We start from the raw sequence: 19,963 nt of genomic DNA, 5'->3' as shown, positions 1-19,963 counted from the left end.
TTTTTTTACTTTATGTATTGTTTCATTTTTCTATGATAATCACATGCTACTTGTCATTGTAGAAACTACAAGTTGTTTGCTAAAAAAAAATCTGATTATGATAACTTAGGACAAAATAATGAGGAGAGGGTTGGCACTCAAATACTTTAGCTAACCATGTCCAAAACAAGCCCTGGGTGGGGCTGTGTTTATGCAATGCTTTCTACTAGATCCCCAGAAGTTGGGGAGGGGTAGAGAAATGGGGAATGTGATATGAGCAAGAAGGGCTCAAGGTCATCTGTACAGAGGGAAAGCAAAACCTAAAGGGAGAGCCAAGGCTTTCCTGATCCTGGCTGGGAAGCTTAAATCCACACCCCACCAAGCTCCTCTGCTCCCCTCCTAATCCATGTGTCAGTCTCACCACCTGAACTGGCCTTTCTCTCAAGTTCCCCCTTCCCCAGACCTGCCTTTACTGAATGCAATTTCTCCTGCTCTGTCTATGGTGATGCCACTCAAGCCCACCACGCAGCAGCTGCTTTGCATTCTGCATTTCTGGTGGCTAGCCCACCAGGGTTCGCCCACCTGGTTGCAGTCCCAACTGGAAGATGGGCTTCTTCTCTCTTCATCGGGGAACATGCTGTGCCATTTAATGAGCCTGATTTTCCCATCTATGAATCAGAGTAGGATAACTAGAAAAATCTCCCTTCAGTTTTATTATGGAGGGTGGAAAAGAATAACCTAACCACTAAATGGAAGAAGTGAGCTGTGAAAGGTTTTCTTTTCTTATGCAGCTCGAAGGGAACATCTATACATCCTACAAATCCAAAAGAGGGAAAACTGCAAGACAGTTGTCCTGTCTTCCTTTTGGTACCATAAGCTTCCTTATAAGGCAAGTATGTCAAACTCGTGAAAAGTATCTAGGACAAGGGCCATCTCACTAATTGCCCTACTAATTAGCTTATGTTTATAGAGCATTTATTATCTCACCTAATCTTCACAACGACCCTAAAAAATAGGTACTAATCATTCATTCAACAGCTATATATCGCACTCTTACTATATGCCAGGCACTGTAGTAACCGCTGGAGAGACAACACTAAACAAAAAACAATAACCCTGCCTTCAGGGAGCTTATAGTCTGGTGGGAAAGACATGTTACACAAACAAACCTAAAACCGCCAGGTACCTTACATACTAAGATGTAAGCGTGTATGAGAACCAGCAACAAGAACATCAAGGAAGACTTCACTGTGGAAGTGATGTTTAAACTGTGACCTGAGAAATAAGTACAAGTTAGCAAGGTGAATAAAAAGCAAGCAGAGGAATTACCTCTTTTTTTAAAGGTCCTGGGTCTAGAAGGAAGTGTTGAGTATATGAGAATAAAAAAGCCACGTAGTTGGGAAGGATGGGGGTGCGAGAGTGCGGGTGGGGTTAGAGGTAATTGATTTTATCCCGGCTCGGCCTGATACTCCAGAGTTAAAGTTCTAACCATTTTACCCTCTCCGGTGCAGAACTACACCCAGCCACAAGAAGCTGAAAATCCACATCTGACTTGCACAGAAGAGAAAGCTTTGAAGAAATTAGGGTGATGCATGTGATATACCCGAGGAAGACTTCTAGGGAAAGAAAGCCATTTCACGGACTGCAGGGACTGGCAGACAGGAGCTAGAAAACCTCCCCTAGACTCTCGGAATGAAGCAACGACTTCCCTTAGAACCTCGGGACGAAATGCAGGCTTGACTCAGAAGCCTCTTCCCTTTAGCGCAAAGCTGAAGAGGTGAGGGAAATAAAAGTGACAGGACTCACAGACCAAAAAGTCCACAAGGCTACACAGTTCTCGCCTCACCACTGCGGCTGCGCGCACGCCGCTCCGGAAACGGAAGTGCACTTCCCAAGAGGTCAGGTTGGGTTTTCAAGATGGCGGCCTTCAATGCCGTGGTGTTTCGCTGTGGGCGGTTGCTCCGGGGGCTCCTGGAGGTCCCGGCCGCGACCAGGCCTCTGCCTCCAGTTCGCAGGCTCCGGGAAGGTGAGTTCCGGGTCCCGACGACCCACCCGAGGTTGAGAAGAGTGGCGCTGATTGCCCTCTGCCAGCCCCCATGCTCCCCGCCCTCCCTTTCCTTCGCGTGGTTCTGATTCGTAGGAGGTGCTGGTGTCCCGGGGGTGCTTTAAAACCCTTTACAGACCCTGGTGTTATCTTGACTTCCCGTGCCTTGTGAGGAGGAAAGGATGGAAGGAAAGGCCTGCTTAGTCAGCTGCAGCAGAAGGAAAATTTACCCCCGGGTTTAGCAAAGTATTCGGTAAGGGTCTGCAAGTTAATTCTCCCTCCCGTATTCCCCGAACCTCCTCCACCTTCGATAAAGAATCCCTGGATCTCCCTTTCCATTTTCTCATCTGAAAACGCGGTGATCTGATGGCAGCTTTTTCTGCCCGGGTCTCTCGTCTCCTTGAGAGGTGGAGGCCAACGTGGGAAGTCCCTTGAGCAGCTGATACAGAGGCAAATGCTGGATGGTGGTTCTGCTTTTCAGTAACCTTAAGTCTAGAAAGGCGACATGATTCCAGCATCAACTGAGAGCTTAGTGAAGGCCAAGAACTGTGAAGGGATGCTGGAGAAAGCGAAAAGTACAGCCGTTTTTCCAAGACGCTTAGATGATGCGTATATGTTGCCATAAATGCAATTAAGCATTTACATGACCAAGTACAGGGAGATTCTGTTACCGGAAACATTCAAAAGTTTTTATAAAGGGGTGTGTCTTGAACAGGCTTATAAAAGGATGGAATCCGAGGAACAGTGAAAAGATATTTGAGAACATAGCACACCTCTGTGTACTACTAGAAGCAGGAGATGATGAGTGATGTATAAGAGAAATGATTTTTCCCACACAAGGCTCTGGTCAGCATATTCTTTAACTAAAGTGAAGAAGAATTTAGAGGAGAAGACTGATCATTGTTGTCAGGAGGAGCAGAAAAGTCCAAAAAGAAGAGCCTAGATGAGATGGTTAAGGTTGTGTGTTAGCTTGGCTGGGCCATAATTCTCAGTGGCTTGGCAGTAGGGTGATGTTGTGATCACATCCATGAGATTTGATGTATTGTGATCACCTCCGTGGTGAGATCTGCTGTGAGTGGCCAGTCACTGAGAGGCAGTTTCCTTGGGTGTGTGGCTTGCATCAAATGTAAGTGGACATTCTAGCAAGGCTTGTGGGCTTTTGCTCACCGTGGATCCTGCAGCTGGTTCCTGTTCACGTGACCTCCGATTCTTGGGACTTGAGCTAGCAGCTTACCTGTGGTCTTGCCTGCCAGTCTTGAGATTCGTCAGTCTTTGCAGCATGTGAGCAAGAGTCCTGCTCTCTGACCTGCCAATCTTGTGTTCACCAGCCCCTGCAGTTATGTGAATCAGGAGACGCCTGACCCACAGACTTGGGATGTTCCGGCCTCTACAACCTTGTGAGCCATTTCCTTAATATAAGTTTATATATATTTATACACTTTACTGATTTTGCTTCTCTAGAGAATCCATCCTAAGACACTAATGAAGAGGCCACTGGATTTGTCTCAGGTCTCTTTTTAGCTTTCCACCAGCAATTTTAATAGCGTGACAGAGAAGAAATCCAGTTTGGGAAATCAAGGAGATAGTTGATGAAGAAATGGAAGTAGCAAGTATGTTTGAAGAATTTAGCTATGAGGGGGAGATGGAACATTTACTAGAAAGAACAACAAGGTCCAGACACTACCTGGTTAACATTAGGCTGATCTGTCAATAAAGAAAGATACCAGAAGAGTTCATGCTTCATGAAAGATGTTTTATCTATTCCCATGCTGCAAAACAGGCATATGCCCATAATGTTTTTGAGGGTATCTACCAAGTGTCAAGGAGCCCTGGTGGCACAGTGGCTAAGAGCTTGGCTGCTAACCAAAAGGTCAGCTGTTCAAATCTATCAGCTGCTCCTTGGAAACCCTATGGGGCAGTTCTACTGTATCCTGTAGGGGCGCTGTGAGTTGGGATCAACTCTACAGTAACAGGTTTTACCAAATGTCAAACAGTAGCTGCAATTTGCATATCCTTTGTGAGATTCAAAGTTGAAAACAGTTCTTTGCTGTGTTCCCTGATAGGCGAGAGGAATCCATTTTTCTTACAATAGGAATATTTGAGGTTAGACTTAAAAGAACTTTTTTAGTTGGAAAGTTTGTGAAATGATGGGATACATAACCAGGTGGGTCTGTGAGGTCCTACTCTCTATAAATATTTAGGCTGTTAGCTTTTCTATCTCATTTATTTCAGACCTCACAGCTAAATGTTAGACTGAATTGAATGTGATGTTACATGAAGCCACTATGATCTTCTGTATTATTCTTAATAACCACCCTGTTTCCAGGGCCTTTAAATGAGAAAAATTTTCTTTTGATACTCTACCCATTCTTTGTAAGGCATAAAGTATTACACATAAAACTAATTTTGAAGCTGGTATATTTGACACCCAAATAATATTGTACACATAGAATTTAAAGCTGGGTCTCTTGCTGAAAATATTTAAGCATCCTACTTTTCAAAGTATTAGGGAGTACTACTTAATTTTAGTCAAAGTTCTTGAGGACTGAGCAGCAGAGTCCCGCCTCTAAGGATTTTCAGTAACGTTGTGGTTCTTAACTGGGGGCAATGTCTGGAGTTATTTTTGGTTTTCACAACTGGTACTGCTGGTATCTGGTGGGTAAAAACCAGGGATGCTGCTAAACATCTTGCAGTACATAGACAGCCCCCCACAACAGAGAACTGTCTGGCCTAAAATGTGACTTGTGTCACTGTTGAGAAACCCTGGTCACCCAAGGATTGACAAGAGGGACACACAAAGCCAAAGAAAGATTGTTATGAAAGAAGCAAGACAGAACAGAGCCAAAAATGGAAATTATAGTTTAGTAAGTGCCTGCTGCAAGCACTGTACAAGGTTTTTCACATGCGTGTGTTTATTCTTCTCAACAATCCTTAAAGGTGGATATTGCTGTCCTCAATTTGACAAACGAGGAAATTGGGCCCAGGGGAGTTCAGTAGCTTGCTCAATATCACACATATTAAATAGTGGAGTTGGAAGTAGAGCCTGCACTCTTCCCTCTCCACCAGTAACATCACCTTGGTACCTGTGGGGCAATGAATTACTTAATATGGCCCTTCTAGCCATAGTCTTTGTGACTCACACACAGTGATTGGGTGGGACTATGCAAATAAGGTACATGGAACCCTAACTAAGGGATTGGCCAGTTTTGCCGTCCCGATAGGCTGAAAATGAGCCATCCCAGAGGCGGGAAGGGAGGATCTCACCACCATCAAGAAGGAAGAGCCAGGGGTAGAGTGCATCCTTTTGCCCCAGAATCCCCACGCTGAGAAGCTTCTGGAACCAGAAGACTGAGAGAGAGCTGTAACACCGAAGACAGTGAAAAACGGCAGCAGCAGAACCAGGAGACCGACAGGAGATGGCCCGATGGGCTTCCCAGCCCACGGAGCAAGAAAGCTGAGTGCCTTCGGGCAGGAGGCTTGGTGGTGCAGTGGGGTACTTCGGGGTGCTTATCAGCGGAGCTAAAAGAGCATTGTAACATTTGCCTGAGCAGGGCAGAGGCCAGGCAGAGGGGACAAGGGCCAGAGAGAGACCTGCCTGCAGGCATGGCTGAGGAGAGGCTGTCCTGATCAAAGAACTGTATCCTGAGCATTCCTGAACATGAATTGTAAGCCCTTACTTCCTTGATAAACCCCCTTAATCATGAGTATGGTCTGTGAATTATCAAACCCAGCAGAGAAGTAGAGAGTGCCGGGGAAGGGATGGATGGTATCAGAATAGGTAAAAAGGGCTTGCAAGAGGAGGTATGTCTGGCCTCCACCTCACAGGAGTCAGCCTTGGGCTGTTGATCTTGATTCTGCTCCACCTTATGAAGTTAGAGGAGGTCAGAGGCCTCCACCATGCCGTTTTTATGATATACCATGGCAGTACCTTCGTGTCGTTCCCCCTTTTCCCTGAAGCCTCATCAGTCAACTTGCCAAAGACCACTTACAGTAATTGCCTCTGTTGTTGACCCTACCAGACTTAGCAAAGACTGTGTTAGACCTGGAGTTCCTGCCATATCACTCTTACAGCCCTCATGAAAGAAATATATTTAAAACAAGGAAGATAAACACGTATATGATTATGATCTATCAGGCACTTAGAGCCGAGTGTGTTGAGTAAAGCCAAAGGGAGTTTGCTTTGTCTCTTCTAATCAGCTAAGGGAGGTTTTCTGGAGGACCTAGCATGTCAGACAGGGATGTGGCCAACTGGGTGGTCAGCCATATGGCTAAAAGCTTTGAGAGGGGAAGGAGCGAGTCGAGTGCTTTAAAGCATTCAAGGTATACAGTCCAGAGTAACCTGCTAGTGGAAAGACACTTCTGAGCAGCAATAAGCTATGATGCTGGAAGCTATTTCACCTGTTTCAAATACCAGCAGGGTCCTATGGTGGACAGGTTTCAGCAGAGCTTCCAGACTGAGACAGACTAGGAAGGAAGGCATGGCAATCTACTTCTAAAAATTAGCTAGTGAAAACCTTATGGATCACAGCAGAATATTCCCCAGTATAGTACTGGAGGTTGGTGGTTCAAACCCACACAGAGCTACCTTGGAAGATAGGCCTGGTGATCTCCTTCCAAAACGTCACAGCTTTGAAAACCCTGTAGAGCAGTTCTACTCTGCACATGTGAAGTCACCACGAGTCAGAATCGACTCGATAGCACCTAACTACAACATAGTGCTGGAAGATGAACCCCCTAGGTTGTAAGACACTAAAAGTATACAGCTTCGTCAACAGTGGACTTGAGTACAGTATACCAGTGATCATGGGGATGGTGCAGGACCAGACAGGGCTTTGTTCTGTTGTATATTGGGGTTGTTGTGAGTCAGAGCTGACTGAACAACGGCACCTTACAACAACAACCTGTTAGTGGAAAAAGACTTCTGTGCAGAAATAAGACTCCTAGCTCTAAACCATAGTGCAGAGGGACCTTCCCTCATGGGTGCAGGGGAGAAGAATGGGGGCAGGGGAAGAGGAAGAACGGTGATGAGAGGACCTAAAAACTGTATGGTAGAATTAAAGGTGAACTAAAGGCAACAGTGCTGTAGGAGTTTGAGAAAAATAGTCAATGGTCAGAAATGCAGACACTCATCCCAAGCATGCACTCTAGCCCCCACCCCGACCCCCGACCCTACACAAGTCTTAGTGCCTCCTTCTATCCATCCTGCCACTCAGTTTACTCCATTCCTTCATACCCTTCTTGGGACTTGGTTTCCGTGGATCCTTTCCAGAGGGACTTTGGTCTCTGGGTACTTCCTGTAGCAGCATCTCCCTCTCCTGACCATTCAACTTTGTTCACTTCCTCTGTTACGAAGCAGTTGGGTCTTTCCACCACTGCTGTTCACTATGTCTGTGTTTACGGGACCATCAAGGTCTTTTGTGTTCACCACAGTCTTACCGCAATGCTGTTTGCTCCAGAGCATTATAATTCAGTTATCTTGGATTCCATCCTAGGCGAGTATTTACTGAAGTACTTAAAGGACCTCTTTACGAGGCATAGACTTTATTACAGTGAAGTTCCCATGCTTGTTTTAGTTTCCTTTCCTCTTCCAAGGCAAAGACTGTGTCTTCCAGTTCAACTGTAACTCTTCACAGTAGGCAGAGTAAGGCTGTACTCTGCACGGATGCTCAGCAAATGTGTTGCCTTGTTTGGGACAGATTATTTGATGTGATGAGAAGTGCCTGTCTTGAAAGAGTTTGGCCCTTAGTTCTGATTTGAAAAACTCCGTCATATCTTTCCTTAGTTTACTGATTAGCCATATCTCAGATGCAAGAGTGATTCCATCTTTTGCTAAACAAGTTTTCTACTGGCGCCTCCATCTTGAAGTCCAGCCCTTCTTAGCCAACCCCAGTTCTCTTGAAGAGAAGGAAATGGAGGAGAGGCCAAGGATAAAATGCATCTCGGGTTTTGTTTGGTTTTGACATATTTTTATATGCACACTGAAAATCAATACTATTCTGATTGCTATCTCCTGTTTGCAGAGACGTAGAATCTACCAGGGCCTCTCCAGGCTCCAGCCAGGCCCTTTCTCCCTATACTGAGACACCATCCTGATAAATGTCAATCTCGAGTGAGTTCTCGGGTCATTCCTTCTAGGTTGACAAATTTTCTATGAGATAAGCATCTGTCGGTTGTTTTACCCACTGGCTTATGGAAGGAGAATTCACTGGCTCAGAGTTGCTGTGTGGGGAGCTTGTGAACAGCAGAGCTTGCCACCGGCTTTGATCTCTTTTCCAGGGGCCAGTGCATGACTTCAGGGTTTGGTTCTTTGCCGGGAGTGATGTGTATTTTGTTAGACTTGTTTATCTCATGGTTAGAACCCAAGTGCCTCTACCAGGAGGGAAACCACATGTTTATCCACTTCGTGTTTGGGCATTGTTCTTGTGCCGACTCAGGTGGTACCACAGTGTTTCTTTTGTACCGTTTCCTCTTGCGATGCTCAGAAACTTTCCCCCTGCCTGTTGGTGCTCAGGTTTGGTCACCCTCAGTCCCTCTCCCACCTTGATTTCTGCTAATTAGCACCATTTCCAGGATGTCTGGAACCCCACTGGACTGCGGGTGCGCTCCCCTGCTCTTCCACATTTGTAGGCTGTGTCTGCAGACTGACTCACTGCAGTGACCGTTCCTCCGCAGCTGCACTGGCTGCCAGACTGACGACAAGGTTGAGTCTCACCCACATCCCGTTCTTGGGCTGGTCTTTGTCTAGTACAAGTAGATCCGTGTGTGGGGTGACGCATTTTCTTTTAGATGAAGAAACCTAGTTTGTCTTTGAATTTATTAGTGACTACAGCGTTCTCTGGAGAGAGCCCCAGGGCTTTTCTGGTTATCGTTACTCCCTTGTGTGTCTGGCGTTGGACATCGAGGGACTTCCAGGTTCGTTGTTTTGGAGTAATGAGTCTTTATGAATGGCCTTGCCCAGAAAACAAGTGGGGAACCATTCCAGGCGTCTGTGTCCAATTAGGTGGCGGTCACAGAGCTCAGTGATCACAGATGCTGCCGTGGGCCTCCGGCTGTGTTAGAATTGCCTCACTTTTTTCCTTAGACATTCTCCTTTTTTATTTTTAATTGCAAAAACAGTACATGTTTATTTTAGAAACTTAAAAAAATACAGATAGGCAAAAAGAAAGAAAGAAACTAAAATCACCTATTGACACCACAGAGAGGTAGCCAGTATGAACTGCATGGCTTCATGGGCCTGTGAGCTTCCTGAAGTCCTTGCATCATAGTGTGTATGCTCAGAAACACAGATGTGTCTGTAGGGAGAGAGCCATGGCTTTCACTAGATTAACACACTTAAGGACCAGGGCCTCGTTCTGATCGGTGCTACTTCTTGCATTGGCCAGAGCTGAATAAAAACTGAGTTGTGGTGGCCAAGCTGCCATTAAAATATGGTGTTAGGATTTGGGGAGACAGTTTGCAGCACGTCTGTGTGGGCCCAAGTTTTCTATTACAGTAATTAGCAGCCAGCAGAGAACCATGACAAGTATTTGCTCCCTAAAATTAAAAGCTAGTATTTGTTGAGCATTTTGCTACGTGCCAGCTCCTGTGCTAACAGTTTTATATGGTGTCTCTCTTCCTAAAGATTAGAAAAACAACGAAGTATGCCCAAGAACTTTCTATTTGATCATATTTGCTGAATCTGGATTATTGGCTTAGTTTTTCCTTCAGTTATTGTTGAGGTTGTCATTCTGCATCCTGGTTCACAAGACAGGAAGTACTTAACAGCTTAACAGATGTCTACAGCTGACTGTCTTACCCTGGGGTTCTCCTCTGCCTCAGACCTAAATATGCAGAGCTGAGGGATCCCTCTCAGTTTGGAATTGCAGCACTCTTCCTTGAAATTCTGCCTGGACCCAGTATCTGAGGGCCGCTCTCCCAGGTCCCACTCTTCCACCACCCCTCTCCAGTCAGATGACAAAACACAGCCCTGCAGGGAGACAAGAGAAGAGAACTTAACTCACACAGCTGTCCTCGTACAGATTCTTATAGGAGGCTCTCAGGACAGGTTTCAGGAGTGGACTTGTCTCATTGCTTATCCACTGTGTGGCCACAGTGTTAGTTCAGTGCCCTAGCTTAGATTGCAAACTCTTCCAGGTCAGAAACCATTTTAATTTGATAAATGCCTCTGCTCTACCACTCCTGGGGTCATTATTGCTAGCATCGGTTGGGCAGGATCCTGCCAGTTCCCCTGGATAGAACCAAGATGAATCTTGGCTTAGAAAGGCAAAAGCAGTGTGGAAACCCTGAATCCCAGAGAGCTGGTCCCGCTGGGCTTGCCCACCCAGCCTCCAGGGCGGAGCCCCTGCATTGACCGTGGGAGAATACAGACTGAAGGCTCCGTCTTTCTGCAAGTGTAGAATTTGAGCTGTTATTTGAAGCTCCCTGTTCCTTATTAAATGGCTGACCTAATTTTTCCTCTTTATCCCTATAGTGGTGGAGATCCAAGAAGGGAATACGACTATAGTAAGTATCATCGCGTTGGCCATTTCTAACCTCTTTAGCACTTGGAGCTGCCTGGCTGCTCCTCTGAGGAAGGGAGGGAGGAGGCTCAGACTGGACTCCTGGCCCCAGAATCAGCTGCCTCTGTGAACATGAATCCCACAATCGATTATTTTTTCAAGATGTGTGCTATAGTGTGGTTAATCAGGAACAGTCACTGTGCCTGGGCTGAGGCGTCTGTTACTTGATTAAAGTGGCCTTTTGTATGACAGGGTCTCAGAGACCTTTGCTGATATGTTCTTTGGCAGGTGATAAATCATTTTCCCAGAAGAGAAACTAAGGCACTGGCAGGCCTAGAAAGCCACAGGAAGTTGACCCTGGGCAAGGAGCCTGGCCCTCGGTTCCTTTCCTTCCTGCTTAGAATGACTAAGGTACACCTTAAGTGATGCAGTTAAAAGGTGAAACACTCTGGGCTCACTGGCTGGTGCCCTGGCTTGTCTGTTGGTAAGAAAGCTGGAACAATTCATTGTCCACCCACTGTCCCCTTTCCCTCATTGGCCCATCTCACCTCCCTCCCTCGGAGTCATGGGGTCTAGATTATCCTATAATCCCTAAAAGACAGTGTCATTTTCACATGGCCTTCCATCCCTCCAAGGAATCCTCAGCCACTCCACAGGGCTCCCAGCAGCCTCTCTAACTTCCATCCCAACCAGGGATTTAATCCTTCTGGCAGCCAGCCAAGCTTAGTCTTTCCCAAGGCAGTCTTATCCCTAGGATGAACCTGTAGGGTTCCCTCTTTGGGTCTTCCCCAGAATATTCCCTCAGCCTTTTCACTGCTTAGCCTCAGAAGAATTCTGTTGACTTAGGGGCCCTATTGCATTAGAGCACATTTTGGCTCCCTTAAACTTCATGCTAGAGGAGAGAAACACATCTGCCTTTTGACTGTAAAGAGTTTTTCACGTGGGGCATGAATCTGGGACACTGTGGCACTGTGACAGCTCCAAGGGGGAGGGAAGAGCCCCTGCCTGCTATGGGTGACCTCTCTGCTATTGCTGTCTGGGGTCTCGTGATGCCTACCTCACTAAAAAAAAAAAAAAAAAAATTTTTTTTTTTTTTTTTGCTAGGTTGTGGAAATTTAATGGTACATGTGAACTGTTATTAGCACAGAGCCAGATACGTAATGAATGGGGAGTCAGGAAATGCTAATTCTCTTCCCTGCCCAGCCCACCTAAACCCTCCCCCTAAGCCCTACTGTGCACCTGCACAGTTTCTCTAACCACAACATCTTCGTTTTGGGTGCAGTTATGGTTGCATTGGCAGAAAGATAGGTGGCAGTGCCCTAACAGCCAGCTGTTTATGTTCAGCCCCTCTCCCTTTCTCCAGTTCTCCCCCAGTAGACAGTGGTGCTTTCCTCCCAGAGCCTCCCAAACCTGTCCCATGGCCTCAGTCAACAAGACTTGCTAAGCTCCCCATCTTGCAGCTGGAGCAGACCCCTGGATCATTGGTTTATTGAGTTTAGTACTTCAAGGCTGTCTCATAGGAGACAGAGACTACCAGCCAGGCAGTGACAGGGAGGTCCTTTCACACGTGGCCTCAGCAGGGTTTCAAGAATGGCATCCAGAATGACAAAAGCTAGGAGCAAGACAGGAATGTATCTTTCCATTTGCATTTTTAAAAAAGGAGGTGGGGGGAAGGAGTACGCACAGATGTCTGCTTGTACACAAAGATGTCTGCTTGTGTATACAGATACCTGCTTTTATACACAAATACTTGCTTGTACACACAGATGTCTGCTTGTACACACAGATGTCTGCTTGTACACACAGATGTCTGCTTGTACACAAAGATGTCAGCGTGTACACATAGATGTCTGCTTGTACACACAAATACCTGATTGTACACACAGATGTCTGCTTGTATACACAAATACCTGCTTGTACACATAGATGTCTGCTTGTACAGGCATAGACCAAGGTTTCTCAGCTTTGGCACAATTGGCATGTTGAGCTAGATAATTCTTTGTTGTGGGGACTCTCTTGGTCATTGTAGGGTATTTAGCAGCATCCCTGACTTCTACCAACTAGATATCAGTAGCAAATCCCCCCACATCATGACAACAAAAATGTCTGCAGGCATTGTCAAATGTCCCCTGAGAAGCTAAATTGCCCCATTGAGAACCACTGGCACAGACATACCTCCGTCAGGTACCTAAAACAAAACTGCAGTTTCCTCTGAGGAGGACGTGTGGGCTGAGAGGGAGACTTTCTTTGGACTCTCTGTCCCTTTGCAGTTTGAAACTCTCTACCATGTATGTGTATTCTTGTTCCCAAAGCGGGGGCAGGGGAAGAAGTCATGTTATTCAGCAGGTGTTTTTGTTTTGTATTTTTAAAGAAGGAAAGGTAGCATTCAGCAGATGCAGCAAACCCCTCCCTCTTGGCACCAGTATTAAGTTCACATGGTTTCCACTACCCCTGCAGGCCACCAAACCACATCCCCATAGCTACCCCAGGGCCCACCATGATTCAGGCTGGAGAGACCTATTCCCTGCTCCTACAAGACCCCCGGAGATAAAGTTTCACCAGCATTCCACTGTTTTGAGGGCTTGCTCAAGGATACCTGGCTCCACATCGGCCTCTCCCTCACTGGCTCTTCTTTCTCTGCCTCCCAGATCAAAGGCCACATCACAGGGGGGACTCCCAAGGAAAGTCCAAATCCCCCTAACCCCTCCGGCCAGTGCCCCATCTGTCGTTGGAACCTGAAGCACAAGTATAGCTATGAGGTGAGTCTGCAGGCTGAGACCTCAACACTGCATGTCGCCGAGCTTGTATGCCCTGGTGAACTTGAACAGCGTCCTCCTTTAGCCGCAGCTGCAAGCTTGGGAGCCACTAAACAGAAGCATTTCATCCAGTGCTTCTCAATCCTCACTCCCCATTATAATCACAAGGAAGCTTTAAAAATGCCCAAGCCCCACCTCCAGGGATTGATTCAGTTGGTCTAGGGTGGAGCCTGGGCTGGTTGTTTTTTAAAGCTCCTTAGGTCATTCTCATGTCCAGCCAGAATAGAGAGCTGCTGATTCAGTTCATGGTTTTGGAGTCCTAGGGTGGTGAAAACAATTAAGTATTCAACTACTAACTGGAAGGTTTGCAGCGCAAACCCACCCAGAGGCACTTGGAAGAAAGACCTGGCAATCTACTTCTGAAAAATCAGTCATTGAAAACCCTATGGAGTACAGTTCAACTCTGCCATGCATGGGGTCGCCATAAATTGGAATTGACTTGACAACTGGAGGTTGTTTTTGTTTGTTTCGGTTGCAATTTAGACCACCAGGGCCCTGTACCCCAGTCCTTTTGGGGGCTGTGTTCTTGAAGGGGTGGAATCCTGATACAGGGTTGGTTTTCCTCCTTTTATAATGAGAGGATATATTTGAAGAGGCTCTTGGTCCTTACTGTCATCTGGGAACACCTTACTGTCCCTTTCCATACTGAAGCTACAAAGACTCCTAATCATTCTAGCTTTCCCAGAATTGTTGTTTCGTGGAAAAGAAGATAATAGCTAATAGCAATAGGTAACATGTCTTGAGTGCATACTATGTGTCAGGTACTATTGTAGGTGCTTACATGTCTTAATTTACTTCCTTTTCACCATAACCCTATGAAGTAGGTGTTTTTTCCATCTTCGTTTTACAGATGAAGATGTTTGAGACGTGGAGAGATTGATTAATTTGCCCAGCTAGTTAGTGTCAGAGGTGGGATACAAACTCCAGGGATACAAAGCCCCGGTAGAGCCCATGTTGCCGACTCCCTTTCTGTACACCTCTAGAAACAGGAGGGCCTGGGAGGAAGGACGCAGCATGGAGAAATCTACTTGTTCTTCCAAGTTCTCATTGGTGACATTAAGTGCCCTATTTTTGGGTTGCAGATGATTGAGGCTCTGGGCCAATTTGACCTGCAAGTTGTCCCTGTGCCCCTCAATGGAATGGGATGACTAAGGGCCAGAGATCCTGGTTGGGCAATAAGAGCAGGAGAGGCCACATGTCCGTGGGATCTGAACAGAATGGCCCAGCTAATCTTCTGGGCTGGGGGACCTTGGCTTCATGCCACCACGGGCAGGGGGGCTCTTCTGCTGATGGCCGCCTGGAGTAATAGACAGCTTAGAGGCAAAGGGACAGTGTTCACAGGCTTCTGTGACATGGAAGTGAATGGGGCTGTGGGCATACTTGGAATCCCGGTGGCCAATGGGGATGTGAACCCCCAGCTGCCCAGCCACCATGGGGCACTCTTCCTACCAGCCGTTTCCAGAAAACGTACTTGGCTCTGTTTATCCAGCAGAAGAAATCTAATCCCCTCCGAGGTAAAGGCTAAAGTTGTTTTTCCTTTTACCCCGTTCCACTCAGAGCACCATTAGCCTGAGCTGCATAAAACTGTCAGCTTGCTTGGCAGCCTGAGGCGGGGGACTGGGGCTGTGAGCACAGTTTATTAGCCCTGGATTAATCCAATCCAGTTCTTTTCATCAGATTCCGAAGATTACAGGGGTGGGGGTTAGGGGCCTAGGTCCCTTAGGAGCTGTCCAGTGATTAAAACAAATCTGTGCTTATCCAGCGAGGCTCCTCCAGGGCAGCAAGTCAGTTTCGTGGAACATGACTGCTGAGACCGGCCTGCCAGGCCCCTGTGGGTGGGGTGGAGGGTGGTGAATCTTATTTAACCCCCTCAGTGTTTTTAAGGCAATTACCCAGCCAGCCTATGAGAGTTATGGGGAGGATGATCTCTTGTCTTGATTCTGGCCCTGTTCATCCTTGTTGCCTTGATCTGTCCAAAACAGCCTGGCAGGAATGTGGTGGTCCAACAGAAGCTCAAGCACCCTACACAACTGGCCTTAGAAGATGTGGGGTGAAACCTGCCATCTTTCTTCACAACCCTGGTCCCTTCCTTCTCAATGCATAGGACTGCCTAGCACTTCGGAGGGATGGGAGGTGGAGGGTCTGCCTGCATGTACTCTGGCCTGTGGCACGTAGGCTTTGGGGGTTGAAATGGTGCAGGTTTTCCCTCTTTTGGGGAAATTTGTTTTGGTACCCCCTACCCCACCCAAGGAGAATAACTCAACGGACCTTTCCTCACCAGAAAGGATACTGCAGGTGCATAAATGGTTGTTAACACTTCTTGAAGCAGCTATTCTCTAACCTAGTCTATCAAAAGATTATCTCATGATGAGGCACAGAAAACCTTAGTACAGGTGGGATTTAGCTCTTGTTACGGTGAAGGTAGTAGAACAGTATGCACAGCTCTGTGTGGAGGGCGTGGCTCAGGTAGGCACCCAAGAGCAGTACAGGTGTCTTCAAGGGCTGGGACACAGGCGTTTTCCTGGCTCCCCGGCTTCAAAAGCCAACCCAGCTGACCCTGGGCTCCCCTGTCCCCCTGCTGGTTTTCTGTTTCCACTAGGATGTCCTGCTGCTTAGTCAGTTCATCCGGCCTCATGGAGGCATGCTGCCCCGAAGGATCACGGGCCTATGCCAGGAAGAGCATCGCAAGATTGAGGAGTGTGTGAAGATGGCCCACCGGGCAGGTAGGAGCCCCCTCCTGGAAGAGAAGTGGACACCCAGAGTCTTAAATTAGACTCACCCACACCCCAGCCTCCTCACTCCTCAGCTTTCCCTTTGACCCCCTAAGAGCTGCCAAGGGAGCTGCACAGACCATCCCCTTACATGTTCTTCCTCCACACAGGTCTGCTCCCAAATCACAGGCCTCGGCTTCCTGAAGGGTTTGTTCCCAAGAACAAACCGCAGCTTAACCGGTAAGCACACTTGGGCATCTGCAGCCTGAGCCTTCTGCGGGCCTGCAGCTCTCACTGCATTCTGCTGGGGAAGCCGTCCAGGCGCTTTTCCCACCACTCAGGAAAGCTGGGGTGTTTCTGGCTCTTCAGTTCACTCCCTTCCAGCTGAGCAGCACTCCCCCTGTCCCCGCCCCAGTCCAGTACTGCTATAGTTCATACTGCACTCACTTCTCTCACCCTCCCCTGTGGGCCTCAGCCTCTTTCCTCTTCCCTCCCCAGTAAGGCACTTAGCACAGGGGCAAAGAGGGTAAAAAGGCCTGCTCTGCTGACTGGATGTTAGAAAGTGCTAATCCACTGTTTATGACATCACACTGGGTTGCTATGGGGATGTCAGAACACTTCTACAAACTTTCAGTATCCTGGCTTTCTCTGGCACTGGGGTTACTGAAGGATAGAATGAGGTCTTAGAAATGGGAGAGGACAGGGTCTGGGACAGGACTGCTGTATACAGCTGTGCAAGCCATGCAACATTCAACTTCAGGGCAACGTTCATGATCATGAATGGCTTCCTCTGAAGTTATACAGTTAATAACCTGCACAGTTGTACGTGGTGGCCCAGGAGGCCCTGAGGTTTTACAGATGAGAAGGCCCCCAGACCCTGGAATAGCCACAGGTGGCCCGTCTGGTGCAGGAGCAGATCCCTGTGTACCACTTAAGCAGCCGTGTTATTTGGAGGTCCTCTCCTCTCTATCTCTGACATCACCACATTCACACGCTCCTAGTTCTGTTATACCCCTGAGGTGTTGAGTGTAGATCCATATCTGTAAAGTTGATTTGGGGGTTTCTTTTTGTTCTCCTCTACCAGCGGTCCCCTCCTTCCTTCAGTTTGTCCAGCTGCCACTGGCCTTTCCCAGACTGGAGTGAAGAAGATGGAACTGCTCTCTGTAGGGACCAAAGACAGTTGAAGCAAAGCAAGACGCCCCTCCCGCCAGGATGCCTCCTAGGTCCCCGACAAAATCCAAGCATGGAGGGGTGAGGCCAGGCAGGTACCAGGCACACATTGCTGAGCTGGGGGTACAGGAGGCAGGAATGCAGGGCTGCTTCCTGGTACCTTGTCTCCCCTGTCCTTGGAGGCTGGGCCCTCACCAGTGCCTCACTAGCACCCTGGCACCATGCCCACCTCCACCTGCACCTCCCACGGTGCCAGCTGGGCCATCTGCCAGCAGGCCTGGGACAGCAGGACGTATTAACCTCTTCCTGTCTCTCCCAAATGTGATGTGGACCATTTGGGGATGAGGCCCACCCCCCACCCCCATCTTTTTAAGAGACAGCAGGCAGGCGTGAGGACACAATCCATCCCACCCTCAGGCCTTTGAAGCGAGGCCAGGCACCCTCCCATACATCTGGTGTCCTTTAATGTGACACAGGATTGATGACGTGTGGGGGCTCTTGGGTTGCAAAAGGCCACCCTGAGTGGGAAGAGGGAGTCCAGGCTACGAGGGGATTGGCTCCTTTGTGAGGGACTTTGGATTCCACTCAGAGGTCCTTGAGCCGCCATGCACTGGCCCAGGCTCAGCTGGGGCCCAGTGGAGCCCAGTTGTGTTCTCCTGCTGCTACTCTCCTCCTGCCCCCTGCAGGAGAGGTAGGAAGGAGCCTTGGTGCTTCCTAGAGTTGGGGTGTTCCCAGAGAGCTGACTGTGGCACAGGCATTGGGCCAGGGTTAGCTGGAGCCTAGCTTCCCTCAAGTTCCCCCAGGGCATGGGACAAAGAACAGCTTTGGGGCAGTAGCTCTGGACAAACTGGTCAGCCTCAGGACCTTCTTGGGTCCATGAATCCCAATGAGCACCCCCTTCTGGGAGCCTGCTTCCACACCCCATCTTCACCCATCCCCACCGAAGACTGGGAGATGCCAGCAAAGGGGCCTGCCAGGTGTTCCCCTCCCTGCGCCTTGACTGACCTGCTGTCCCAGCGCCACCAGCTGTAGAGAAAGCTGTTCGTCGGCCAGCGCACTCCACAGATTTGTCCCTGGCTGGGCACTGAGGTCCACAGTAGGCATGGGGCGGGCCTTCCTTCCCACTCAGCCACACTTGGCGTACAGGCCAGCACCTCCCCCAGCTCCTTTGCAGAGTTGTGCCCTCTGCACAGGGCTGAGGGGCAGAGACGGGGGTCCAGGGAGCTCAGTTTAAATGTATAAATCAACAATCATCGTTTCACTTTTTCTATGTAACAAATTTGTCCAAGGTTATTAATTTTTTTAATGAAAAAAGAAACCTCTCATTTGAGGGTCTCTGAGGTGACTGGGTTGAGCCCCAAACTAGTGTGGCTACAGGGGAGGATGACTGGCCTTTGCTATCGCTGAGCTTGCAGGACAAAGGATGGGCCTCTATGGACAGGATCCAGGTTCCATTCTGGACAGAGTAAACCCCAATCCCAGCCGGCATGAGCCACTTTTCCAGGAACTATTAGCCCTAACCATCCCCAAAGGAGGCCAAAGGACATGGGCGGCAGCCATCTTCCCCGCCCCCCTTCTACTTACAGGAACCTTCTTGGGCTAAGTCTGCACCCACAAGCTCCGTCACAGGCTGGGTGACGGTCAGGGGTCCTACACAGGTTACAGCTGCCCAGGGGAGCACCCCAAAGGCTGGGGTGGCAGAGTGAGCCAAGTGGGGAAGAGGGGAGGGTTCCTCCAGGCCCTGACATCAGCCTCTCTCCCCTTGGCAGAGGCCAGAAAGCAATGATCTGCTCTGAAGCAGCTCTTCACTGCTGCCTCCCCCAGCAAACACACAAACATTGACAACTCATAAAGATCAAGGAAGCCCATGGCCCGGGCTGCCTGCCTGCCGGCCCTGACCCGGCCACACACGCTTGCAGGAGCAAGAGCCCAGCCCATCTGTTTACAGCACACTCAGCGGTTACTCCCAGGAAAAGCCCCTACCCTTCCAGAAAGGAAAACTGGTCAAAGGGTTCGCTTGGCCAACTGTGGCTTTGGCTGGAGGAGGCAGTGCCCCACTCTCACGGCTCCAGCATGGGTCCCCGGCCCTCACGGCTGCCTCCTTATCCTCCCTCCACAGGTACCTGACCCGCTGGTCTCGCAGCTCTGTCAAGCCCATCTACAATAAAGGCCACCGCTGGAACAAAGTACGCATGGCTGTGGGGTCACCCCTGCTGAAGGACAATGTCTCCTACTCAAGAAAACCTTTAGTGTTCTATCATTGACTGAGAGCTGACTTCCTGAGGACCTAGCCAGGGCCCTGCAAGTGCCTCTACTGGAGTAGGGCAGCTCTCAGCCTGAACCGTACTTCTTGCCTACCCCAGCAGGGTGGCCTCCCTCCAGCAAGACTGGAGGCATTCTTCCCCTTGGCCTGCCCAGCAGCAGTGCTGGAAGATACAGCTGGGCAGGCCGTGGGCCCCTTGGCAGCTGCCGTCTTATCATGACGGGCTTGGGCCATGCTCAGGGCTGGGGGACAGTTTTGCCTGAGGAATGTCATAAACCAGGCTCGTGCTTACCCAGTGAGTGTGTGCTCATTGCTTGGGGGTGTGGGGGCTTGGGCCCATTGCCGGCCAGTTGCCGAGCATTAGACACTCATCTGTTTTGAAGGGCCATGTGAATGCAATTGGAGGGTGATCATGCCCCCACAGGTTCCCATCCTCTTAACTGACAGCTGATTGCCCTTTAGCCTGGCCCATATGCTGCTGT

The 19,963-nt window shown here is 48.8% G+C and overlaps 1 protein-coding gene across 2 annotated transcripts; it reads left to right on the top strand.

Annotated features, from left to right (window-relative positions):
• Positions 1-1,887: 1,887 nt before the first annotated feature.
• Positions 1,888-19,771, top strand: MRPS18A (mitochondrial ribosomal protein S18A). 2 transcript variants are annotated; one of them, XM_049893059.1, is made up of 6 exons: positions 1,888-2,005; positions 10,494-10,525; positions 13,170-13,280; positions 15,937-16,060; positions 16,219-16,288; positions 19,338-19,771. In XM_049893059.1, the coding sequence occupies exons 1-6, from the start codon at positions 1,897-1,899 to the stop codon at positions 19,480-19,482; spliced, it is 591 nt and encodes a 196-aa protein (XP_049749016.1). In that variant the 5' UTR covers positions 1,888-1,896; the 3' UTR covers positions 19,483-19,771. The 2 variants fall into 2 exon arrangements, with proteins under 2 accessions (XP_049749016.1, XP_049749024.1); XM_049893067.1 differs by lacking the exon at positions 1,888-2,005 and adding an exon at positions 2,201-3,420.
• Positions 19,772-19,963: the final 192 nt, after the last annotated feature.

Source organism: Elephas maximus, chromosome 1 (assembly GCF_024166365.1).
Source record: "Elephas maximus indicus isolate mEleMax1 chromosome 1, mEleMax1 primary haplotype, whole genome shotgun sequence".
NCBI lineage: Eukaryota > Metazoa > Chordata > Mammalia > Proboscidea > Elephantidae > Elephas > Elephas maximus.
This window is presented reverse-complemented; position numbering and strand designations above follow the sequence as displayed.